Source organism: Microcebus murinus, chromosome 8, assembly GCF_040939455.1.
Source record: "Microcebus murinus isolate Inina chromosome 8, M.murinus_Inina_mat1.0, whole genome shotgun sequence".
Taxonomy (NCBI): domain Eukaryota; kingdom Metazoa; phylum Chordata; class Mammalia; order Primates; family Cheirogaleidae; genus Microcebus; species Microcebus murinus.
Window position 1 is genome coordinate 38,648,042 of NC_134111.1, and position 26,103 is coordinate 38,674,144.

General features: G+C 38.3%; 1 protein-coding gene across 1 annotated transcript in view; it reads right to left on the minus strand.

The window, feature by feature from the left end:
- The window catches only part of CCDC148 (coiled-coil domain containing 148), a 240,843-nt gene that overhangs the window by 122,388 nt on the left and 92,352 nt on the right, over positions 1-26,103 (minus strand). The window contains exons 8-9 of the mRNA XM_012745265.2: positions 7,316-7,454; positions 6,103-6,309 (exon numbers count right to left, since the gene is read on the minus strand). Of these exons, the coding sequence (XP_012600719.1) occupies positions 6,103-6,309; positions 7,316-7,454 (346 nt within the window). The remainder of the gene's footprint in view (positions 1-6,102; positions 6,310-7,315; positions 7,455-26,103) is intronic.

Below are 26,103 nucleotides of genomic sequence, written 5' to 3' on the forward strand. Positions count from 1 at the left end.
GTTTCTAAATTGTAAGGTATAGACCGGAGGCTGTCAGGCTGGAAAGGGACCTGGGGCCCATGTAACTGAGTACCTGGAAAGCCACGCCATGAAGGCTGGACCATTGTTGTAAGCAACTGAGAAGTTATCATCAGGGAATGGCATAGCAGAATTGCATTTTGGACAGGGCATTCTGACTGTAATTTAGGGAAAGATTTCAGAAGGGCAGGATGTGAAGCACAGCCATTAGAGGGCTGGTGCAATCGTTCAGGAGCAATGGCCAGGGCCCTGTGACAGAGAGGAAGGGGTAAATAGCCAAGAGATAACATTTTCCAAAGTTGGTAAATGGCTATGAGGGTGAAGGAGAAGAGGAAGCTAAGTTTCAAGAAAGAAGTCCAAATTTACCACAGGAAATTGAAGATTTCCATTTTGGACACTGAGTTTGAGGCATCTGTAGATTTCCAAGTTGGTATAATTAGCATGTAGCTGGATATATGGGGTTCAAGAGAGAGCTGTTCAGGGATGGGAAAAAAGATTTGACAGTAATTAGCATATAAGGGCAGACGAAATCATAAAGGATGCTAGGGGACATATGAAATAGAGAAGAGCAAAGAGCAAGGAGAGAAAACTGGAGGATACCAAGGTTTTAGGAATGGGCAAACAGCGAGAAATACACAGGTATTCTTCGAAGCACTTTAAGTGTGGCAAAGTGTATAGTTTCATAGAAGCTGAGGGAGTAAATAACATCGACGAGTGGGTGGTCAACTGGGAAATGAAGTGGAGTGGTCCAGCAGTATCAGCACGGAAAAGCATTGGTGGGACTAGGTAATATGGGGGTCACCGGCAACCTTGGGGAAAGGAGAAGATTTAGGTGGATTGGAGAGGTCGGAAGTTCTGGGGACGATAATGTAGATCATTCTTTCAAAAGGTTGATTTCAAATGAAAGGGTAGAGCTAGGGACAGCCCAAGAGCTAGGTGACTTGGTTAGAGAGAGAAGGTTTCTTCATATAGGAAAGAATGAACCGTGTGTACAGGCTGAGGGAAATTCTACAAAGAGTAATAAAAATAAAAATAAGTGAAGGTAACAGTACCAATCACATTTCTGAAGTAGTTAGATGGGTCAATGTTCCAAACATTAGGGAGAAGGACTGGACTTGAACACGTAGACACGTCCTGTGTCTAGGGGAAGTCTTGGCAACCGGCAAGAGATGGAAAGACAAGAGGTACAGAGGAAGGAATTAGAGGTCATTTTTACTTCTCAATGACTTTTCTTGAAAAAGTAGGAGGTGACTTGTCTCCTGGGAGTCTGGAGACGAGGGTGCATGGTGTTAGGCAGGGGTGTTGAGGAATGGCGATCATTTGGAACAGTTATAGGAGAAATATGAGAATGGGCAAACTAAGGACAAAACCAAGGCCTCTCATGTGGCACTGAGAGTCCAGATGAAGTTAACTTTTCCCCATCAGCACTCAGCTACCCAGCATGGAAGCGAAGAAAGCCAATTCTGAGACGGCTCTGGGAACAAGGCTCCCCAGCCATGCCGTGGAAAGACAAGGAGGCCAAGGAACCAGGTGCACAGCTCACAGAGCAGTCTAGGGCTGCATTCTGGGAAAACTTGGGGGATCGAAGAACAGGTTTTGTGGGAGCAAGAGAATGAGTCTCTGCTTCCTCCCTTTCCTCTCATCACTCTGGTGAGAGGCCTAAATGCCTCTGCGAGCTGCAGCAACCACTGACAGAAAACCAAAATAAAACAAAGCAGAGACACAGAGAGAGCGCAAGAGCACATTAAATCAAAATTCCTTTAACACTTTTCTTAAAAGGCACCGATCATCTAAATCACTCCCCTTCCCCCAAAGCCCTTTTAAATTCCAAAGCTGAGAACAAAATTATGGTTAAATGTTTAATTAATGTTTATTATAGCTAGCATATTAGTTTAGAAAGGTCAAATTTATGATACAATGAAGTAATATTTTTCACATTCTGTGGGTCTACTTTATAGCACACTGGGGCCTAGAGTATAATAAATATCTTCTATTATTTTGTAGGATTCTTGCATGTAAACCTGCTGGGGCTGAGATAATACTGAATTTCAAGTTGAATGAGCTGGTGTGAACCTTAGGCAAGTCCCTTCATCTTTCAGGACTCAGCTTTCAGAGTTGTAAAGTGAAGAATAGGGATAAATCAACAAGTTCTCATCCAGATGAAAAAAACCATAATGTAACATTTTAAATTGCTATGGCGTTTATACATTTATTCTTTTCTTTTTATGATATGGCTTTGGTCCCAGCTATAATTTATGGAGTTTCAGTCCCTCATCAGGAACATGAATTCCAACAATGATTCCATCTCTACAATTCACTTTATGTTCCAATTTCTCTATTCTCTGCCCACATTCACCCTTTGGAGGTTTCACCCCTGAAAGTTCAGAGGTATTTGTTACCACACATCATGTTTTCCCCTGGGGCCACGCCCCTGATCGCAGGAGGTGGAAGTTCTGCAATAACCTCTACACATCCCAACTTAGACTTGTGATTGAAGGTAATACCATAAAATGCATATAAAGCATCTGTTAGAATGCCTGATAGATAGGGGACCCTTGGTAGAGTGTGCCTGATACATTGAACAGTGTGATGTGTGGAAAATAATCAAAACACAGCATTATTTTTATGTCCCCATTCAGATGTTTCTCCTGTCACCAGATGAAAACTCAGCAGAACGCACGGCTCCATCTTGGGTTGCAGAGGGCCCCACAGTAACTTCAAGTCTCAAACCACAGCCTTGATTCAAAATTAAAGTGTCCAGTTGCAAGAGATTAGACAACTCCTCCCTCTTCCTTCAGAAATGAAAAGAGAAAAGACTTCTCTTTTCATTCCCTGCATGCTTAGGCCATCAGGGTCCACAAGTGGGTTGGGGGAGAAGCAAAGGAAAGGACAGCAAAGCTCTCATTTGACTGGTGACTGACACTGTCCTAAGGAAACCTGGTGGGTGGTTAATGCTGGCTCTTACCCTCTAGCAGTTTTGTTGTCTTAATTGCTAGCTGGGCTGTCCCTAGAAAAATGTCCCTCATGTGGATCACGCAGGTTTCCTTTGACTATTCACTTCTCTTCCACTTATTAGGTTCCCATTTATTGTTTTTCCATCCCACAGTTTTTGAAGTCCCCTCACCTCTGGTAGAGCAGAAAAACATTGTGGAAGATACCTGTGACAATGACTCCTTGGCACTGGCCAATGATTTCTTAAATAGGGCACATAAAATATTGGTGAATAATAGTTCATTAGGACCTTCCCGCTTTCATTTAGGTATGGAAAGTTAGAAAGAATGTTGCTCCCATTTGAACTGCAAGAAAAAGCTGAATTGCCTACATCAGGACTTTTCTTGAGACCATCAGAGAGCAGAGGTCCAGCAAAATTCTAGTGCAGGGCAAGGAAAAAAAGTGTGGCAAGAGACCCTCTCTAAGGCACAGGCCTAAAGCCTGCCCCTACCATGAGCAAAGTAATGCTGATTGCCCAAAACTGGAAACGACTGGTGAATGGGAAAACAAAAAACAAACAAACAAACAAAAACAACCTGTGATCTATCCATATCATGGAATACTACTTACTCATCAATAAAACGGAACAAACTCTTGATACAAACAACAACATACCTGGATGTCAAATGCATTATGCTAAGTGAAGAAAGTCAGATTCAAAAGGCTACACATTGTTTGGTTACATGTACAAGATATTCTATGATATCATAGGCAAAACTGTAAGGACAGAAAACAGATCAGTGGTTTCCAAAGGCTGGAGGTAGGTGCGGGGTTGGATACAAAGAGGTATGAAGGGTTTTTGAGGGGTAGTAGAACTGTTCTATATCTTGGTTATGGTGGTAGTTACATGTCAGGCATTTGTCAAAACTCACAGAACTATACACTAAAAAGGGTGATTTACTGTATGTAACTATCTCAAAGGCATTTCAAAATAAAAAACAGTACTTCATTAAAATTAAGACAGTTTGTTCATTCAATTATACCATTAAGAGAGTGAGGAGACAAGTCATTCATTGGGAGAAAATAAACAAATAGCATTTGCATACAGAATATATAAAGAACATACAAATGAGTAAGAAAAAAAGCAGACAATCCAATAGAAAATGGGCAAAAGACTTGAGTGGACATTTCACAAAACAAAATATCCAAATGCCTAAGAAGCATATGAAAAGATGCTCAACATCTTTATTCTAAGTGCATATGAAAACCATAATGAGGTACAACTGCTCAGTCACTAGAGTAGATCAAATTAAAGATTATTAACACTAATGTTGGTGAAAATGTGAAGCAATTGAAACTGGTTGCACATCTGTATAACAACTTTGGAAAACTATTTGGCAGTATTTACTAAAGCTAAACATACCTGAGCCTTATGACCCAGCAATTCTACTCCTAAGTATCTATCCAACAGAAATGACTGCAAACATCCACCAAAAGATATGTTCAAAAATGTTCATAGCACCATTATCATAATAGCAAAAACCTGGGAACAACTCAAATTTCCATTAATAGAAAAACATATACACATACAATGAAATACTACACAGCAATAAAGAGGAATAAATTACTGTAATGTGAAACAAGGATGAAACAGACATGAGCACAAGTAAAAATGAGTATGTACTATATATTTTGATTTGTATGATGTTCAAGATTATAAACTAATTCATGGTGATGAAATCAGAATAGTGGTTACAGGTGGGGGTAGTATTTGCTGAGAAGAGGCATGAGGAAGCCTTCTGAGCTGCAGGAAACATTTTATATCTTGAGCTCAGTGGGTGTTTACATAGGGACATACAGATACATATATATGTGTGTGTGTGTGTATAAAACTTCATCCAGTAATACATGTAAATACTATGTACTTTACTGCATGTATTTAATATGTTTACCTCAGTTCACTATTATACAAAGAAAATATCACAGCATAGCTCAAGGGCTAATGATAATGTGTACAAAATGAATATAAACAAACTAGGAATACAGGATTTGTCTTGGCCCCTGACCCCTGTGTGTTTCTGATTAGCGTGAAGACGAAAAGAAACATGTGTTAGCTCTGCAGCCCATAGTAGATCAGCCTTGACACAGCTTCTACTCATTTTAGATGCCAAGCTTATGCAATTTAAAAATATGTATATTTTTGTTTTGAAAAAATGTAGAGAAGGCATTTTTCCTCTACTGCTTTAAAACAGGGGCCTTTGTTTCATATGCTATTAATTGCTATAGCATAATGGCTGCCAGATTATTTTCTATCAAGTGACTAAAATTTCTTGTGCCACCATCCTCCTACCATATCATTTCTCAATAAATCAAGATTTGTGCACTTTATGCACAAATGGATGCATAAAGGGTGTCAGACCTCAATACAATTTGTTTTTAATGACTCCTACCAACACTCCTAGGGAGGCCGTATCCATATCAGGCCTCCAGGCCTCACGCACTTCCAACTGGTCTGGGAATGCAGTTTCTCCTGGCACAGAAGCCACCCAGTCGGCTCCTCTGCACTTCCCTGTGAGCATCAGACGCCAGTCCTCAATCCTCCCAGCTACAGGAGTTTTCCATTAAGTCTCCGAGCCATCCATGAGTTCCCCAGACAGCCCTGGGTCTGAGGAGGAAGAAAGCCTTATCCACTCACCCACACTTTGTTGAGGGCTCACACACAGCCCTGTAAGCTTGCCTTAATGTATCTCCTCACCAATCCTCTTTCCTCTTTATAACCTGACCTTTTTAATGTCTTTGAGGTGAATGAGAAGTCCAAGAGTCTTTGCATCAGCATTAGACAGTTACTTCGTCATTGCACTCTGCATTTTTGTCCAGCACCTTGGTCTGCTCTGTGCAGCATCTATGGCTGGTGTTGGCTATCTCCATCAAAACCTTGATATTAACATCCTGCTGTAATAACTTATGGTTGAACCATGTGAAATTGTTGACTATTTTTGACCTAAATATTACATTGCAATTTCATAGGATTCAAACTACCAGTTTATTCAAGATAGGCTTTTTGCAGAAACTAAACTTTAGGTTTGGTTTGAACAAAAGGGAAAAGTGGGTTCTTGAATACTCAAATACTGAAACACCTGTGAAGCATCTTACCTTGGCTTTCAGATCAGCACACAATTCCTGTTGCTTTTTCCTGTCCTTAGCCAATGTGCTTTCCATTTCATGAGTTGCACAAGCCTCCATGAGGGTCAGCACAGCCTTCTGTGTAAAGTCTTTCCTATTCTTATTCCAATTTGATAGCAGGATCCTTCGCTGCTCCCTAGCAAAGCGATATTGGTCACAATATTTCTCATGTTCAACCTGAAAAGATAACAGATGGTGAATACTTATTATTAGGAAAATGGGTCTATATTTTATGGCTTTGTTACAAAAATGAATAAAATGAAATGCAACAAATGATTTTGAAAAACTGGGGACAAACACCTTAATAGCAAATACAGCAACCAGGAACCAGGTACTGTCTTCAGAATTCTGAGCAGGTGGCCAACTAGAGACTGAGGCCAAGTCATTTAATGTTTGTAAATTATACAGTGACTTCTATGCACATGTGAATGTTGCTGTTACTCGCTTAATTTTTTTAAAAATTACAGAACATATTTTATAGCACAGTTTATTTAAAAATTAAAAGTCTGTGTATTTGTTTACATATATGTTATAAGAAGAATTATTGTGAAATTAATTAGTGACATGCTAACTTCTGTTTTCTTGCCTTTGTGGTCTTGTTGACTAAAGAACAAAACAATATAATTTCCCAGTTCCTTCTCAGGGAAATTTCAATCATATCTTTGAGTTCTGTATTTGGGGTATTTGTATTTCAGACGCAACTAGGGAGATCAAGCAGAGCTGTCACAGGGTAGACAGAGGAGAGTGCCAGCCCCCCAGGTGAAGGGTTGGCTTCCCCATGGCTAGGATTGAGGTGTGGCAGGCTCTGTGGATGGAGAAGCAGGCACTCCACTTTCAAGCCAGACCTGGAGAAGGCAGAATCTCTGAGGGTGGGCAGGTGACTATATGGACAGCTGGGGGTCAAATACTAGCAGAGCAGCCCTGGGAGCCACAGTGAAGATCTCTGCAGCAAATAGGCACAGAAAGAGTAAATGTGGCCAGAGGGGCCCCCACCTTCTCATGGACTGTAAAGAATTTTTATAAATGACCTGTACAGGCTTTCAACGTACAACCCCATTATTTTCTACAGTATAGAGAAAAATAATTTTTGGAGTACCATTTAAAATATATGTCTATTGCTTAATAATCATTGACCACTAAAACAATTTAATTTGCCGTAATATAGATAGAGTCTGGCACCCACCAAATCATGCCTAGATTTGTGAGGATAATATCTTTGTAACATGTCCAGATATAGAGTCCTTCTGCCAACTAGATCTCCAGAGTACTGATCCACAATAGCCTGGTAAATCCAGTGGTCTTCTTCACTTAGTTGGCAGTTTCTGGAAGCAACAAAAATGTTACAACATATTGCTGAGTAATCATGAATTTCAGGGACTTCAAACCATGCAAGCTATTAGCAACTGGTGATAATTATGTAAAATGAGATTTCTGTGGGTTTCTTTTTCATACATTAGCCAAATATACTGTCTGTTACACAAAAGTTTCAAATTTTAATTCCACGGATTCTTTCAATTCTTTATTTGGTCTTGCTATAAGTTCCAGACATGATTTGAAGAAGTTTAATGAAGCATAACAATTTCTTAAATATTTATTGTATCTTGCCTATAACAATATTTTAAAAATCATGACCAATGAATGAAATAAACAAACATTAGAAAATAAATTATTATGCATACAGATTTAAAAGGAATTTTACTTATTCAACAAAGTTTCTATGTCTAGACTAAAGGGAAATACAAACGTAAACGGTTATGTGAACAATTACATAAAAGAAAATAAAGACAAACTCAGAAAGACCTAAGATCTGACTTCAAAGAAAAGTCTAAAATTATCTTTTTACTTTATCCTCTTCTTGCTTTGTAGGGGGTAATACTAAATATTGGTTGTGGGGCGCGGTGTCAACGCCATTACAAGTTGGCGCCTGTTTCCGGCTTTGCCTAGAGCAGCAAACAAGTTCAGCGCATGCGCAATTGTCGGTTGCCCTGTGGCGCGAGAATCCAAACAAAGGGTCCTGCTATGGACTAATGCTTGGTGGCTCGACAGCTGAGCGGCCTATCGCAGCTTAGGGGTTGTGCTTCTGGGGTATATAGCGGCCTGCGCGCTGCCGGGCTGGGTCTTCCGCATCATGTAAGTTTAAAGGGAACCCCATTAAAGCACGGTCAGAAGAACTCCTGTTGCCGCGTCTTCCTTGCTGGCGAGGCGGGCGCGACAAGTGGTGCCGAAACCCGGGACCTCGTGCAACTTTGAAGCACCAGCGGAGACGACCTCAACAGAGGTGAGTTCAGAACTGACGTGTGGGACGGCCAAAACTCCCCTGCTTCCAAAAAATGGGTAATATTCTGCTGCGGCGCTTTTTGTGGCCTATTATCATAAAATGCCTGTATGATGAGACTTCAGGCCCGCGCGTAGCAGCTAGCCAAAGTGCACTGAGTGACTTGCAAGAAGCAAGCTCAGAGAGAAGCAGTAAGGGAAGGACCGCGGTAAAAGGTGGAAAAAAGGAATATAGAGCTAAAAAAAGGAAGTGTAAAGCGCTTGAAAAGAAAATGCAGGGAGGGAAAGCGCAGCCCGACCTGCAAAGGGAGAGAAAGAAGAAAAGGGAGAGAAAGAAGAAAAGGGAGAGAAAGAAGAAAAGGGAGAGAAAGAAGAAAAGGGAGAGAAAGAAATGTAAAAGTACCAGGAATAAAAATAACAAAGGAAAGGACAGGACAGAAGACAGAGGAGATAGCCTTTTTCTGTCAGAATTTAAGAAATTAAATATTTCTGAGGATGATTCCTCTTCTTCCTCTTCTCTTACTTCCTCAAGTTCAGGGGAGGAGGCAGGGGAGGAACTAGAAAAGAAAGAGGAACCGGTTTTTCAGGAAGCAGCAGGTTGCGAGCGGTACCGCCCACCTCCGCATGCCCCGCCTTGGGAAGGGCTGGGTTTTTCTTGGGGGCCACTCGCCGCTGGGGATCCTCTGCCCATACCCTGGAATACAGAGGAGCCAGTGTGGGTGCCCCAGTGGCCTTTACCCTCTGAAAAGTTACTCGCGGCCCATAATCTAGTGCAAGAGCAGCTTACTCTTGGGCATCTTGAGCCCTCTCAATCTCCTTGGAATACTCCTATTTTTGTGATTAAGAAAAGGTCTGGTAAATGGAGACTGTTGCATGACCTTAGAGCAATTAATGCCCAGATGCAGCTTATGGGGCCTGTTCAAAGAGGACTGCCCCTTCTCTCAGCTTTGCCTAAACATTGGAGTCTAATTATCTTGGACATTAAAGACTGTTTTTTCTCTATTCCCTTGCACCCTCAAGATAAAAGCAGATTTGCATTCACGCTTCCTTCCATAAACCATGAGCAGCCTGATGCAAGATATCAATGGCAGGTTTTGCCTCAGGGCATGGCTAACAGTCCCACTATGTGCCAACTTTATGTGGCCTCAGCTATCCAGCCGGTTAGGCAGAAGTTTTCAAAGGTAAGAATTATACATTATATGGATGATATTCTCTTGTGTCATTGTGATAATGGCGTACTTCGCCAAGCTTATGCGTCCCTTCAGGCTCACTTAAAGGAAAAAGGCTTGCTGGTCGCTCCAGAAAAGGTGCAAGAGGGAGAAGTAGGCGCGTTTCTTGGTAGTAGCATTCTCCCTGACAAAATTGTGCCTCAAAGACTGTCCATCCGAAGAGATGCCTTAAAAACATTAAACGATTTTCAAAAACTGCTAGGGGATATCAATTGGCTTCGACCTTTTTTATGTCTTACTACAGCAGAACTGAAGCCATTATTTCAGATTCTAGAGGGAGACGCACACATCACGTCTCCTAGAACTTTGACTCCTGAGGCCCTAAAGGCTCTTCATAAGGTAGAAGAAGCCATTCAAAAGGCACAACTAGTGCGCATTCAACACCATGATCCTTTCTCCCTCTGTGTACTCCCTTCTCCTACACTCCCTACGGCAGTGCTTTGGCAGGATGGTCCCCTTTTATGGGTGCATCCTCAAGCCTCTCCAGGAAAGGTGATTGGCCATTATCCTACCTGTGTGGCCGAGATAGCTTTAAAGGGTATTAGTTTGGCTGTGTCCCATTTTGGACGTCACCCTGATAGCCTGATTTGTCCATATACTGCCAATCAGGTGAACACCTTATGTGCCAATCTTGATGCATGGGCCATATTGAGATGCACCTTCCCAGGGAGCATTGACAACCATTATCCCAAACATGCCTTATTGCAGTTTGCAATGAGAAACGAGCTTATTTTCCCAAGAGTAACTTCATTGTTACCTTTGGTTAATGCCTTGGATGTGTATACCGATGGCTCTAAGACGGGTATTGGGAGCTATGTCATTCAGGACAAGGTGTATACCAAACAGTTTAACTATTCTTCTCCTCAGCTAGTAGAGTGTGCCGTAGTCGGTCTGGTTCTCAGTACCATCACTGAACCTATCAACATCATCTCAGACTCCTTTTATGTGGTCAACGCAGTTAAACAGTTAGAAAACTCCTTTCACATTCTTGCCAAGAGTACTGTCTTTTCTGTATTTACAGAAATTAGAAATACTATTCAAAATAGAAAAAACCCATTTTCCATTCAGCATATCAGAGCTCATTCCTTGTTACCTGGACCTATGGCTGCGGGAAATGCTATGGCAGATCACGCCACTCGCGCCCTCTGGGTGTCTGATGGCCACGCCGCCGCCATAGACTTTCATAAACTTTATCATGTACCAGCTGAAACCTTACGACTTAAGTTCAACATCACACGTGCAGATGCTCGTGAGATTGTACTGCAATGTCCAAGTTGTGCTCCTTATCGCACTGTTGTTCATACGGGCGTAAATCCTAGGGGTTTGCGTCCTCTACATATGTGGCAAATGGATGTAACTCATGTCCCTTCCTTTGGGAAGCTTCAGTATGTTCACGTGTCTGTTGACACGTGCTCAGGCGTCCTTCATGCCACGCCTCTGGCTGGAGAAAAGGCAAGTTACGTTATCATTCACTGCCTAGAAGCTTGGGCAGCCTGGGGCAAGCCCCGGGTTATTAAGACAGATAATGGCCCAGCTTATACCTCAAAATCTTTTCAGCAGTTTTGCACTCGCTTGGGTGTGGAGCACCGTACCGGTCTTCCCTACAACCCTCAAGCGCAAGGCATCGTGGAACGTGCTCACGGCACGCTCAAAATGTACTTACAAAAACAAAAAGGGGGAGATGCCCTACAGCTAGGGCTATCACCCAAAGGACGCCTTTCCTTTGCTCTCTTTACTTTAAATTTTTTAAATTTAGATGTCAAGGGACGTTCGGCAGCAGACAGGCATGTCACGCCTGCTCCGCCACAGAAAGAATTAGTGAAGTGGAAAGATGTGTTGTCTAATCTATGGAAAGGCCCGGATCCAGTGTTAATGAGATCCAGGGGAGCTATTTGTATTTTTCCACAGGACCAGGACAATCCCATCTGGGTGCCCACGCGGCTGACTAGAACGGTGCAGCAGCCTCTGGAGCAACATGAAGACGTGCTGGCTACTCCTCCTAACGACAGCATAGATGATCGCGAGGATGGCAGCAGAGCCACGCTGGAGGATCCTGTCAGTGCCTCCTCTGCCGATGCCTGTGACACATAACTCACCAATTTTCCCTCGCTTCTTTTCTACTAATGTTTCCTTGGACACTACGTACATGCCGTTGGACACGCAGAGTAGTAATCTGGAGGGAAATAGATCCTTCTCCTTGAAGGGGACTTTGTGTTTTGTGTGGGGTTAACGGAAGCTGCACAGACTTGGCCCCCCTGTCCATTGGTGGCTGGGGGTATGGCAAGGAATGCTAGTTTCGCATGGAATCTTAGCGACTCTTTTAAAGGTTCTGTGAGGGTGATTGCGGGAGGGCAAAACGCGACCTTTGCCCCTACACCTGTCTGGGTTTGGCCCCCGTTTATCTGGGTGGTATCCATGGAAAAACCCTCTGGTACACATGTGAACTGTTCCTCTAATACGTGCAATTATACATTGTGTTGGAATGCCATGTCTCACCCCTCTGCCATTGTTACCTACTTGCCTAGATACATTCCTGTTTCTGTTGAAGCTCCTAGCTCTATGACTTTGTTTCGGTCTTGCAGCCACGGACCATGTGGTATTGGCACAGACATTTGCTGCGCTTGAACTGAGACAGTCTGCACAGGTGTGGTTGACCATGCTAAAAGGTTAGCCTAGTTTTGGGTTGCACCTGCTCCTACCCCCAGGTATTTTAGCAGACATGGCCTTTGTACTCTGAGGGGTCTCTCCCATTGCACCAAATAAGGCATGTCTCCTATCCCACAGCCAGCCTTTGCACACCTCCGAGTTGTGCTCATTGCACGAGGATAGGTGGTTGCTGGTGAAAGTGAGGCTCTGCAACCTTGATCGCACGGTCGAAGGACGGTGCTGAACGGTTGCTCAGCTCTCATTAAATTAATAAAACAGGGGGAGATGTGGGGCGCGGTGTCAATGCCATTACAAGTTGGCGCCTGTTTCCGGCTTTGCCTAGAGCAGCAAACAAGTTCAGCGCATGCGCAATTGTCGGTTGCCCTGTGGCGCGAGAATCCAAACAAAGGGTCCTGCTATGGACTAATGCTTGGTGGCTCGACAGCTGAGCGGCCTATCGCAGCTTAGGGGTTGTGCTTCTGGGGTATATAGCGGCCTGCGCGCTGCCGGGCTGGGTCTTCCGCATCATGTAAGTTTAAAGGGAACCCCATTAAAGCACGGTCAGAAGAACTCCTGTTGCCGCGTCTTCCTTGCTGGCGAGGCGGGCGCGACAATTGGTAGTGAAAAATAACCAAAAGCATTAAATTTCGGATTCCTAAAGAAATTATTTGTAATAGAATCATGTCAAGTCACCTTCCCAATTACATATACACTATGCTCCAGAGTGCCTTTTCCATTTCAGAACGCTTCTAGGCACTGGCTTGGTTTGTGTTCTACATAAAGTATCAGCAAAGTCCTATACAGAGTGAAAAGTTTACAATATCAGCTTGAACTCTAAACTGAATTAATACCTCTTTATATTCTTGAGTTTATTTGCATATTATTATTCCTGTTTAATCAATTAGAATAATCAAATACAAATGCAATCAGGGGGAATATTCTTAGCAACAAATTTTTTTTTGATCCAAGATGAGGACTTGCCATTGTTTATTTGTACCATTATCAATGGTCTTACACTTTAAAGTTAATTGTGCAATTTAAAGATTTTTTTATGTCTTTAAAATGTCTTCCATGCCCCTGAAAAACATTTTGACAATTTAAAACAGGTTAAAACACTTTTTAAATAAGTGATACAGATGGGAATTCCACTGTCCTCAGACAAGGTTTCTGTAAAGCATATTCTTACTCTGGTAAGCAACAAGAAAGAGAAAAAATCATGTTCAAAGAAGAGAATCCTCTTTACTTGCTCCATATGAGGGGGAAAAAAAGTTGGAGGTGGTCTACCAGGAATAAGAATACTCTACAGCTCTTAAATATGAAACAATAATTTATTGCAGAGAAAAAATTTTAGATGAATTAATTGAACACACCAAGTGTTTTGGTCTTGTCTGAATCACTTACACACGTATAGACAAAGCCTTCTGCAAATAAAACATTACAAATGGGAGTATTAAGCCAGAATAAAGGTTTGCCTGAGTGTACTTGGCATTTAAAACACCCTCAGGTTTTCATGTCCCCTGTCAACGAACCCATCTTCCATTCATGGCAACATGAATACAAATTCTTTATTACGACACCACAAGCCAAAAATAAAAAACAGAACTAAAGTCTGTGTTCTCGTTAACGTTTTTAAATTCATTCTTTAATCAAAGGGACTTGAACACTGTTTGAATTTTCACCTTCCTTTGATTACAACTGTGGACGGGTGAGTGTGTTTCCTGGGGAGCGGGAGGCAGCAGAATCTAGAGCCAATAGTTCTCAGGTTGTTTTGTCATTCATCCACATAAAGGATGCTGTCGGTGCCATGCTCAGATCACGCTTACTAGATGGAGTTCCCATTACCAAGATGCTGAGTCTCGGTTGATAATGCACAGATGCCCCTTCTTTCTCTGGAGAATTGTCCTGGGCCAACTGGGAACTGCCTCTCCCAGGAAGCTGCCCTCCATCCTGTTTCGAGGGCCGAACAAAACCAATAACTGAGGACAAGCAGGTACAGAAGGCCAGCCCACTTGCCTCCAGAGGGCACCAACTCTGGGATCCCATTTATGCTCTGGAGTTTCCCAACCTGCAACCAGTCTCCAGGGAGACCTCCTCTAGCCTAGACATTCTCCCCTCTTCTATTTGGCTTCCTTCAAAGCTCTTCACCCTAAGAGCATCTCCCAATAAATCACTTGTTCTCGGAACCTCTGTGTCAGATTGTTGATTGTTTCTGCAGAACCAACCCTAAGATAATCTATAAGCAATCTTACCCATAATTTTCAAAAATAGTTTAAATCTTTGGTAAATGGAAAAGTAATTCCGAACTAATTCCTTTGATATCTCATACTTAGTGGTGGTGCAAGATTGTGGCTGTCCTCAAAGACAAAGTGCAAATAGCAAACATTTACAAAAATGCTTTTCAAATAGCAGCACACATTAAGCAGTGTACATTGCTATAAATAAATATAGCAGAAGGAGGATTTGTGGCGCTCAGTGCATTTTTATACATTGCGTGAATGTATTAATTAGGTGCCATTTTAGTGACTACATTAAAAACACTTAAATATATGAAATTATTATAAAACATTAAAGCCAAACATTTCAAGCATGCCATGAACTGCCAGGACATACATTTTGACCTTCTTGTTGATTTTAGAAGCCTCATATTCTGACAGCTTTTTCTAGTTACCATAATTAGGCAAATTGGAAGGCATTTTTTTAGTACTTGTAGAATAAAAATAAAAAATATGCTTAAAGGAAATGATATATAAACACTCACAATATTATTTTTTTAGAGTATGTATTTATAGCAGTTTCCAGAGCTACAGGCTTAAATCTTGAGGCAAATAGTCACACTGGAAATAACAATGGCACAGCCCTACATCTCCATTAGAATCTGCTAGTGAGGGAGGGAGAAATTTCCCACTGCTATATACATACAGGCTTTACATAAACTGAGTTTGGGGATAGCAAAAATCTAAGAAACACATTCAAGCACAATAGCTTCTTCATAGTAACAAAGTAGCCATTTCCTAGAAACCCAGCCTTTTAGTCTCTAAAATAAAATCAAATTCAATACATCTGTACTTCTAAATTCAAATCAGGACATTTATCTTTTTAAATCAAATCTTCTTTTCTTTGTAGAGAAAAATCTATATAAACTAACTTTTATCTTTCGAAGTTCTTATTTCATTTAACTGCGTTTCTGGTAAGTTTGATGATAGAACTAGCTAAATTCCATAGATAATGAAAATATTCTGATACCTTATCTACTTTCTGAATTTGAAAAATGACTCTACAAAGAAAATTTTGAAGAAATTCAAAACTATCCTAAACTTTTACAATTTTAAAAAAAAATCTTTAGACAAAAAAATCTTTAGCAGTATCTGCAATTTCTATTTCTTTTTGGCCATCCACATTTTCTAATTTAAAGGGCTTCATCTTTATCATAGCAAAATTTTACAGTTTGTAGGTTTATTGAGCACTTCTAACACTTCAAAAAATTTCAGCCTGCAGAAGTGAGAGATATTTACCACTCAATCCCCACTCATCAACCCCATCCCCAAATACTGATGACCCCAAGTATTGAAAACCATTATTTCATTATGATTTCTCAGGAAGTGAGACAAAACAGGTAATTCAGAAAACAAGAACAACAGAACTGTAAAAATTCAACCTGACCCAAGCTGATTGTCTCCCTAATTCTACCTGTTTGAGCTATTCCAAACTCCTACATTGATTCACAATTAACTTAGCTAATTCGTTTTCATCATAGTCGTGATAAAACCACTTTCCTTGGGTTCTGATTCCAGGACATTAAAACACATTTTGGGGCAGGAGGGCAGGCAACGGTGGCAAACAAAATACACAAGGATAACAGGTACTTTCGTGGCAAACAAAATACACAAGGATAACAGGTACTTTCATAGCCAAAACAAGTTTATGGAACTAAACATTGTGTTCACAAACTGGCTTAAAGCTGTTTTATATTTTCCCAGAGTGGAGGGAGCTTTCCAGGCAAAAGGGTAATTAGTGCCTCCTGAAGCTAGCTGATGCAGTTATCAGCATCTGATGACTACCTGAAAGGGCACATGGCCATGGAGAATCTGACCTAAAGAAAAACTGTTATCTCTTAAAGCCCAGCAGTGTGAAGGCACACCTCGTGCCCCTCCACTAAGAAGCAGAAGTGCAGTGAGGCACTGGTGGGGCGATGGGGATAAGAGAAAGTTCTGCCACAGTCCCCTTGTCTGGCTGCATCAAGTCTGACCCTCTGGAAAACACAATTCTGCTTCACTTTTCAGTGCTGTCTTTCCAAATCAGACCCATGCAAACACCCAATCTAATCAGCCTGGTTCCTGAAATTGTCTCTTCACCCACCAACCACCCCAGCCCAGGCCCACTGTCCAATTATAAATCTAGCTCTGATTTTCAGTCTGGTTTACAGGGGTATTCCTGGTCCCAGACCATTTCTGACCTACAGAATCTGCTTCCAGAATTTTCTTTGGGTATGTACCTTCTCTTCCCAGGTGATCCATTCCCACTTAGTAGATCACCTCCAGGGGCTCTGGGCTTCACTCAGTCTGGCTACGCAGCTGGCAACTGACAACCAGAATGAAGTGGACTCTCAGGAACAAGGTCAAAATTCACTGAATTGAAGAATCAAGAAGAAAAGTGACCCATAGGGTAAAGCCAGAACTCGTACCAGCGTCCAAAGTCTTGTTCTTCTGAGGGGTGACAGGAAAGTGAATATATGGCAGGGTTCTAAAAGTTCTCTCTCCAGAATTTCTTATAGGCAAGATTTAGAGATGAGAATCTGGTCAAAAGAGAAAGCTATGTGATTTATTTGGAAGCTGCATTTTCCAAACAGCGAGCACACTGTTTTAACTTAGATTTTTTTTTTTTTAGAGTAGTTCAAATAGAAAGCTCAATTTTTTTACTTAGAATGTGCATTTTCTGGAGGTAGAGTAGCAAGAATGATGACAAGCCTCCTAAACCATTCTTTGTTCCCAGCATCCATCTACCATTAGTTTTCAGAGGCAACAAAATTTCTAGTGGAAGTTTTGAAATAACATGATCACGATAAAATAGCTTTTTAGAAGTAAAATGTGACAGCTCGCCCACCCCAGATGGTGGGTTTTAAGTAACTATATTCATCATAAGAAGTGTGAGGAAAAGAAAATTGTAGCAGACTGGGCCCCTATCCTTGCCCCGGCCCACCAGAATGCTGACTTTATTCAGCACCTATCCTCCTCCTTCTACGCATTTCCCTGCTTCAGGAGAAGTGAGCCCCACCTCCAGCCTTGGGAGTGAGTCTTGTTTCATCTTAAGCCATTCACAAACATCCATGCACAAGTTTCCCCTTACCTCTAGAAGATATTTGGTAGGAGCATCGACAAAAGTCCCACCTTTGGCCAATGAAATGTGAGGGAAAGTCTTCAGGGGGCAAAGGAGTCCTAGCTCTTAAAAAGTCACAAAGAAATAAAGGACCCTTTCTGCTTCTGGACGTTGTTATATAGAACTGCTGCAGGAAGTCTATCAGAGTTATCTAACTTGTAGGAAGGCAGGGCAAGAGAATGCAGAAAACCAGACCTCACTGTACTTAGACCTCTCTACCTCTGGACTTCTTATTCAACAACAACAACAACAACAAATAGCTTTATTATTCAAGTTACTTAGAGTTGGACTGGGTATTCTCTTACAGCTGAAGATAGCCTAATTGATAGCTAACTGAAGAAAGAAAAATGACTTTTAAAATACAGCATCCTAATATTGCTTTGGAAGGAAAGTACTATGGAAGGGATGAAGAGACAAAAGAGATAAACACACAATATGGCCAGAGATCAGCTTCTAAAGTGATAAATACTCTGCAACTGATTGAGGGCAGACCAATGCTGTTCAACACCAAGGGCCATTTTTAAGACAAAACAAAACAAACAAAAAACACCTCAAACTCAAATAAATAGCATCAGTGAAGACAAGATCATCTATAAATACATTATTGGATCTAAATTTTTTTAAATCCTTATATTGAGCTAAATCTGTTTCCATGTTAACATTTTTATTCTTCACTTTTTGGTGGAAAGAACATTTTTAAGTACAGTAAAGTTAAATTGAATAAAGTTACCTTATATAGACATTATGATTCAATTTTCCAGGTCCAAAAGCAAGAGTAATGAAACTGGCCTACTTCTTTGAGGTGGTATGAGGAAAAATTTAATTAACCATCATGACAGCTTCTGAAATTTTAATTGCCACATAAAAATACTTTAATATCATCTCAAACCAACTACCAGTAATCATTAAGAAGTTGTAAGAATGAATTAGAAGAATGATTCTTTTTCTCAGTTTATTTTTTAGACATTAACAATGTTCAGCTTTATATTCTTTTATGGGCACTAATGTGGGAAATAAACATAAACCTGTGTGTGTAATAATTATAATTTCTTACATTACTTGTTCTCCATAGTGTCACTTCTAATAATATGGTTTCCTCAAAGGATTATATTTTAACCACAGTTGGACTTCAAGGTTTAAGGAGTGGGGAAAACTTGTGATGAACAATAGATCCAGTATATAAAATAAGTGTTAAAATTCTTTTCATGTCAAAATTTGATAACCTTGTATAGAAATTTTAATCTTTTCTTTGCTTATAGCTACACATATTTTATTATTTTCATAACAAATTATATCTATATTATCCAGGTTTAAAAATAACAAATGTCAACTGTCCTAGACACAAATCTGTCAAGCTGCTATGCTTCCATTTTCTCCAGTCAGATCTACTCAAGATTAATTTGATCTCACATCTAGTGATTAATAGAAACCTCTTGTAAATGACTGTCACTCCTCCACCCTATAAAACTCAGATTTTTCAGTTTTCTAAAGGATTGAAAATGTAGCCTCATGTACCATTATGCCTGTATAATCACCAGCTAAAACAATTACATCAAAGTACAGCTACAAACTACAGTGATATTAATAATAAAGACTGTTGAACTAGATATTCAAGCCACTATTCTTAGATATACTTTTCACAAATACATAACATGCAAGTAAATATAATTAAGTAAAGGCAAACTCCAAGACTAGTTTTAGGGGTATCCTGCAAAAATTAGACCTCTTTTTCCCCCTTGATAAAATGCATTCCACCATAGCCAAGAGAATTTAAAATATATTTATTCCCACAACAAACTCAAAGTAGGTTGAATAAATCACCAAATGTGGTTTTTGGTTCAAGAAAGAGTACAAAATCATAAAGTAGTTCTTTTCAATGACGTATTTAAGAGAAAGCTACTAAACACACATAACAAAAATAAAATCATTATCTACAACCGTGACCCACCCCTTCCAACATCAGGTTGGACAATCACGTAGGAATGTGCCAAGAGAAAATGGGAGTTACAGTGGCCTAGGATATTGGTTGAGTGGATCTCCTAACAAATGTGACTTAAGTGAACACTAAAAGATCAAACAATCATGCCGCTGTTTCTGAGAATGTCTCCCTTTATTAATCACCCTTGGCACATACCAGTCTAGACTGGAAATGTAGAACCTGAGACTGGACATTCCCAGGCACTGAAACTTCTCACAGCTCTGAGACTACATTTCTCAGAAAAAAACACCACACACTAATTAAGACTCCAGTGTTTTAACTTGTGACCTCATCAAGTAAGCAAATGTCAGTTACCTAGTATGCTCCTTTCCCTCTCTTTCTTCTGGTCTTGTATTCATCAAGCAATAGTCACATATGTAAACATTTGTTTATTTCAAATATTTTTTAAAGAAAATTATGTGAGGCCACACACTGTTTCTTGAGTGTTGCCTTCTGATGCTGGCTTTTATCCATCTCATTTTTATTAGCAATAGAGTACAGGGTTCACTTTGAAACAAGGGAAGAGTCAGGTTTATTATAAAAATTATGCATAGATTTATTTCTTTTTTGGCAAAACTGTTATGTAAGGACAGTGTTAGAGCTATGCTACATTGAGAAATATTTTAAAAAGAAAATAAAGAGGATGTGAACACAATACTGATGATATTCACACATGACAGCTATCTCCAAAGCCCTGATCACCAAGTCCAGAAGATGAACCAATATATAAAGTCTACTGATGAAAACATAAATTGTTTTTACTTTTCTGGAAGACAATTTAACAATACTTGTAAAAGCCTTGGAATTTTTCATGCCCTCTGACTCAATAACTCTATTTCTGAGAATTCAATTTAAGAGAATAATTATGGAATTACTCAAAATATAGTGACAAAATTGCCTATTTCAAAGTTTTAAAAGAATTATCAAATTATGGAATAATTGTCTATAATAAGAAATTGGTTACTTTATGTGGTACAACTGTATATTGTAATAGTATGTATCTAATAAAAATATGTTATAAAGAATATTAATATGTAATTTAAAACTTACAAGAATCTTAGTAAACATTTATTAAAGAAATGAATAACATTGGATATGATCCAAAACAGGAAAAACAGTAGATATATGTACAGTATTTTTTCATTTTTTTATAAACAACATACATATATCTGAAGTATACAAAATGTTACCACAGGATATCTCTGGGTACTGGCAATTTAGAATAACATTTAGTTTCTTCTTTTTGCTTACTTCTGTTTTTAAAAAAATTCTCTAATAAATGTAATTATTTCTGTATTAAGAGAACGATACATAAAAGAAAAGCTAATAGAGTACTAAACAGTTATCTTGAACATTACTAACAAGCTACTAACAGGCAGAGTAAAGCTACTAACAAGTAAAGTAAATAGAAAATTTAAGTTGAAAAAATATGAAACTATGGGCATTGGCAATGTATGTACAGAGGGGCAAAATTGTTACAATAACTGTGGTTTTTAAATAGCAGTCAGATTCAGATCTCATAAAATAACAGAGTATTAATTATGAACCAACATTATAAAATTTAATATACCTATCAAAAAATAAAGTAGAAATTACTTGCTGTCTCTCTATAGATTTTTCCACATATTGACTTCAGATATGACATAGCTAAATGGAGCGTCAGACAATTAAGTCTCATCTATATGATTAATTCATCCAAACGTTAGGAAATTAAAGCCACAATCTCATCTGAGTCTAAAACAAGCAATTAAACTTGTCTTCATGTTACTAATGAAATACAGCCCAAATAGAATCTAAATAGCTTCGCGAATACACTGAATAAAGGAAGAGGTTCAATTGTAATCAAATTGCTTTTAAAATGTATGTTGGTAGAAGAGAACATCTTTTAAAGCTGTCCAAGATATTAGCCACTAGCCACCTGTGGCTTAAAATGTGTCTAGTACAAATTAAGATATGTTGTGAGTATAAAATGCAGGACAGATTTCGAAGACTTCATGTAAAAAATAATTATCTCATTAATAACTTTAAAATATTGATTGTAGATTGAAATTATAGTATTTTGGAACTACTGAGTTAAATAAAATATGTTTAAAAATAAATTTTAGCTTGTTCACTTCAATTTTTTAATACAGCTACCTAAAAGTTTGGCTATTTGTTATTTTTTATACTTGTTAATTTTTTCCCTTTGAAAATTCTTTGTTTTAGAAAATATACACATATGGTTCAAAATTCAAAAGGTATTATGAAAGAGGATACAATAAAAATTCTTTATCCCACCTCATCCCTCAGGCATCTAGTTCCTCTCTCCAAAGAAAAATGTTATCAATTTTTGTGCATTCTTTCAGACATATAAAAAGCAAATATATAAATATATATATATGTTTACTTTTCCCTGTTTTGCATAATGTGTACTATATATTGCTTTGTTTGCTTAACTCTAAGGGTTAGGATACTGTTCCATGTCAGTAAATGTAACTTTTTACTTTTTTTATCTGCAGAATAATACATTGTATAGATGTACATCTATAAAGTAGTCCCTATTGATATTATTAAGGTTTTTGTTCAATTTCTTGCCATTATAATGAATAAGTCTACAAATAAATCGGTGTAAATATATTCAATTATGTTTTTATGGTATATTATTGAGATATGGAAATTATCAGGACAAAGGGTGCTTTGTGATTTGATAAGTCCTGCTGAACTGCTCTGTGGAAAAGTTTCACCAACTTAGACTCCCTTCAGCAGAATGTAAAATAGCTGTTTTCCTACACCCTTACTGTATGTTAGGTTTAGTTGCAGATCATAGAAACCACTCAAACTCTTTAAGCAAAAAGGAGTTTATGACTAGATATTACATGACATATACAATAAATGAAAGGGCTAGAAGAGCATTTTCCAGCTCCAGAAAATCACAATGCTTCTGCTGTGATTCAGAAAGGCCCCACCGACCACCTCAGGAAGCTCCAATTGTTGAGCATGATCCACATGAGCAAAATCAATGTCCTACTTCCTGTCTCTTTTCCTTTTAACTCAATTCTGAATCCCAATTTCATGCAAGCATTTTTAATTACCATAACCCACATCATATCCATTGATATATCTATTCATGACAATACATCATTTACAAAATGCTTAATATATGACAGCAATAGTCTCCCTCATTATTGCTTCTTTTCCCCCAGAATTTTCTTATTCTTATTTTTTCTCATGTAAATTAAAATTCAGATTATTTAATGTTTTAAATCTTGTAAATAATTTTATTAGAATCACATAAAATTTATAGATAGAGGGAAAATATTTATAATTATTGAATCTTCTATTCTAAAAGAATAAAATACAGATTTTTCAAGTTTTATGTCCTTCAGTAATGTTTTAAAGTTTTCTTACAGTATAGATCTTTTCACATTTCTTCTTAAATGAATTCCCAAATATTCTATATTTATTATTGCTATTGCAAACTATGTTTGGGTTTTTTTTCATTATATATTCTAGCTGGCCATTGTTTGTATATATAAACAGTTTGGGTTCTATTTATACTAATTTTTATACCCAGCTATCTTACTAAATTATCTTGTATTTGTATAGATTTTTTTCTGTTGATTGCCTTTGGTTTTCCTAGTAAAAAGCTCATTATCTTTAAATGAGATAATTGTATGTAAATCTATATTTTATAACTCTAATATCTTTCCCTTGTCTAATTGTGTTGCCTAGAATTTCCAGAATAACATTAAGTAATGGTGATAATTATAGACTTGCTTGTCACTAACAAAAATGTTTCTATTATTTTCCCATTAAGTTTTGAGGAGTTTATATTTATAGTAGTAAAAAGCATCAACTGTTATTTTAACATTTTAACATTTTTTAAGAATAGGTGTTAAAAATTTTAATGGCATTTTAGTGTCCATGAAGATAAGTGATAATGGATCTCCTTATATTCACTATTCTAATGTGCTGCTGGATTCTGATAGAAAATATTTTATTTAAGATTTTTGTATCAGTAGATATATGTGAGATCGGGTTTTTTTTGTACATGTATAATGTTTTTCAAGTTTTTCTGTCAATGTTATACTTTATTAACATAACTTAGAAGTTTCCCTCCTTTTGCTATGCTCTGCAACAGGTAAATAGCAGTGAAATTATTTATTTTTTTTCCTCTGTGTTTAAATTAATAAAATTTATTTTCTTAGAGCAGTTTTAGGTTCATAGCAAAATTGAGCAGGAAGTACAGAGTTCCCATTTATCTTCTGTCCCCACACATAAAAAAACTCTTTCACTAACAATATTCATCACTAGAGTGCACATTTTTGTTACAATCAATGAACCAATATTGACACAGTTTATATTAGGATTTATTCTTGGTGTTTGTTGCACATACTGTAAGTTTTAACAAATATATAATGACATGTATCTACCATTGTAGTATTGCATACAATAGTATTACTGCCTTTATTATCCTCTGTGCTACGCCTATTCATTTCTCCCTCCTCTCTGGCCCTTGAAAAAAACACTAATATTTTTATTCACTCCATAATTTTGCCTTTTCAGAATGCCATATAGTTGGAATCATACACTATGTAGCTTCTTCAGATTGGCTTCTTTCACTTAGTAATATACATTTAAATTTCTTTCATGTCTTTTTATGGCTTGATAGCTCATTTCTTTTTAGTGCTGAATAAAATTTCATTGTCATATGTATCACGGCTTATTTATCCATTCACCTACTGAAGAACATCTAGGTCACTTCCAAGTTTGACAGTTATGAATAAAGCTACTATGAACATCCAGTTTTTTGTGTAGACATATATTTTTGATTCATTTGAGTAAATACCAAGGAGCGCAATTGTTAGATTTTATTGTTAAGGGTATGTTTAGTTTTGTAAGAAACTACCAATTGCTGCACATATTTGCCAGCATTGGGGGTTACCAGTATTCTGGATTTTGGCCATTCTAATAAATATATAGGGATATCTCATTGTTTTAATTTGCAATTCTCTAATGACATACAATGAGGAGCATAGTTTCATGTGCTTATTTGCCATTGGTATATCTTCTTTGGTGTGGTGCCCTTGAGGACTTTTGCCCATATTTTAATCAAGTTGTTTCCTTATCGTTGAGTTTTAAGATTGCTTTGTGTATTTTGGATAATAGCTTAATATCAGATGCATCTTTTCCAAACATTTTCTCTCATTCTGTGGCTTGTCTCCCATTCTCTAGACATTATCTTTCGCAAGGCAGAAATTTTTAATTTTAGTTAAGTTCTGTTTATCAATTATTTCATTCATGGATCATGCCTTTGGTAATGTATCTAAAAAGTCACTGTAATGCCCAAGATCATCCAGGTTTTCTCTTATGTTATCTTCTAGGAATTTTATAGTTTTGTGTTCTACACTTAGGTCTATGATACATTTTGAGTTAATTTTTGTGAAATTATAAAGTCTATATCTAGATTCATTTCTTTGCATGTAGATGTCTAGTTGTTCCAGTAACATTTGTTGAAAAGACTGTCTTTATTTCATTGTATTGTCTTTGCTCCATTGTGGAGCATCATGTTTATGTGAGTCCGAGTTCTCTCTTCTGTTCTATTGATCTGTCTGGCTATTCTCTGGCCAATACCACACAGTCTTGATTACTATGGCTTGATAGTAAGTCTTAAAGTTGGGCAGTGTCAGCCCTCTGACTTTTTCTCCTTTAATATTAAGTTGACTATCTGGGTCTCTTACCTTTCCATATAAACTTTGGAATAAGTTTGTCAATATCCAAAAAATAATTTTCTGGGATTTTGATTGGGACTGTGCTGAATCTATAGATCAAGTTGGTTCCTTTCTTCATCCCCCTGCCAGAAGCACAAAGAAGGTATTCATTGTGAGGACCTGATACAGCTCCTGGAGGTAAAACTCACAAAAGTGTGGGGCACTTCCTAAGTCTGGGTCCTCCTGAAGTTTTTAACTACCTGAATTGCCCACATTGAGTCTCGAGCAATTCATCAATTACAGATCAGATTTTCCCAGCCTGTCACTGGTACCTGCAGAGGTTTCTGCTCATGGGCTTCTATTCAGTAAGTTGTGATTCTTTGTATCTGTCTCTCCAATTTGGGGGCAGAAGTTTGCCTTGTGACCTCGGTTATCATATGTCTTTAAGAAGAGTCGCTGATTTTTCCGTTTTTTATTTGTTGTTAGGATGGAATGGCAACTTCCATGCTCCTTATATGCCAGAATGGAAACCAGAAGTCTCTATTTTTTTCTCTAAAGATTTAAAGTTTCCCTGAGAAACCATCGTGCTAGATTTTTTTTAATGTTTATGTCAATGCATTTATTTAGACTTTTCCTTTAGGAGTTTTACCACAAATAACATGATTCAAATGGCCTTCCCCACTCCAAGATTAATATTTATTTTTATCTAGTTCATTTATGATTTTATTTCTTCTTCACATTTTAATGTACCTGGAGTTAATTGAGTCATATAGACAATGAA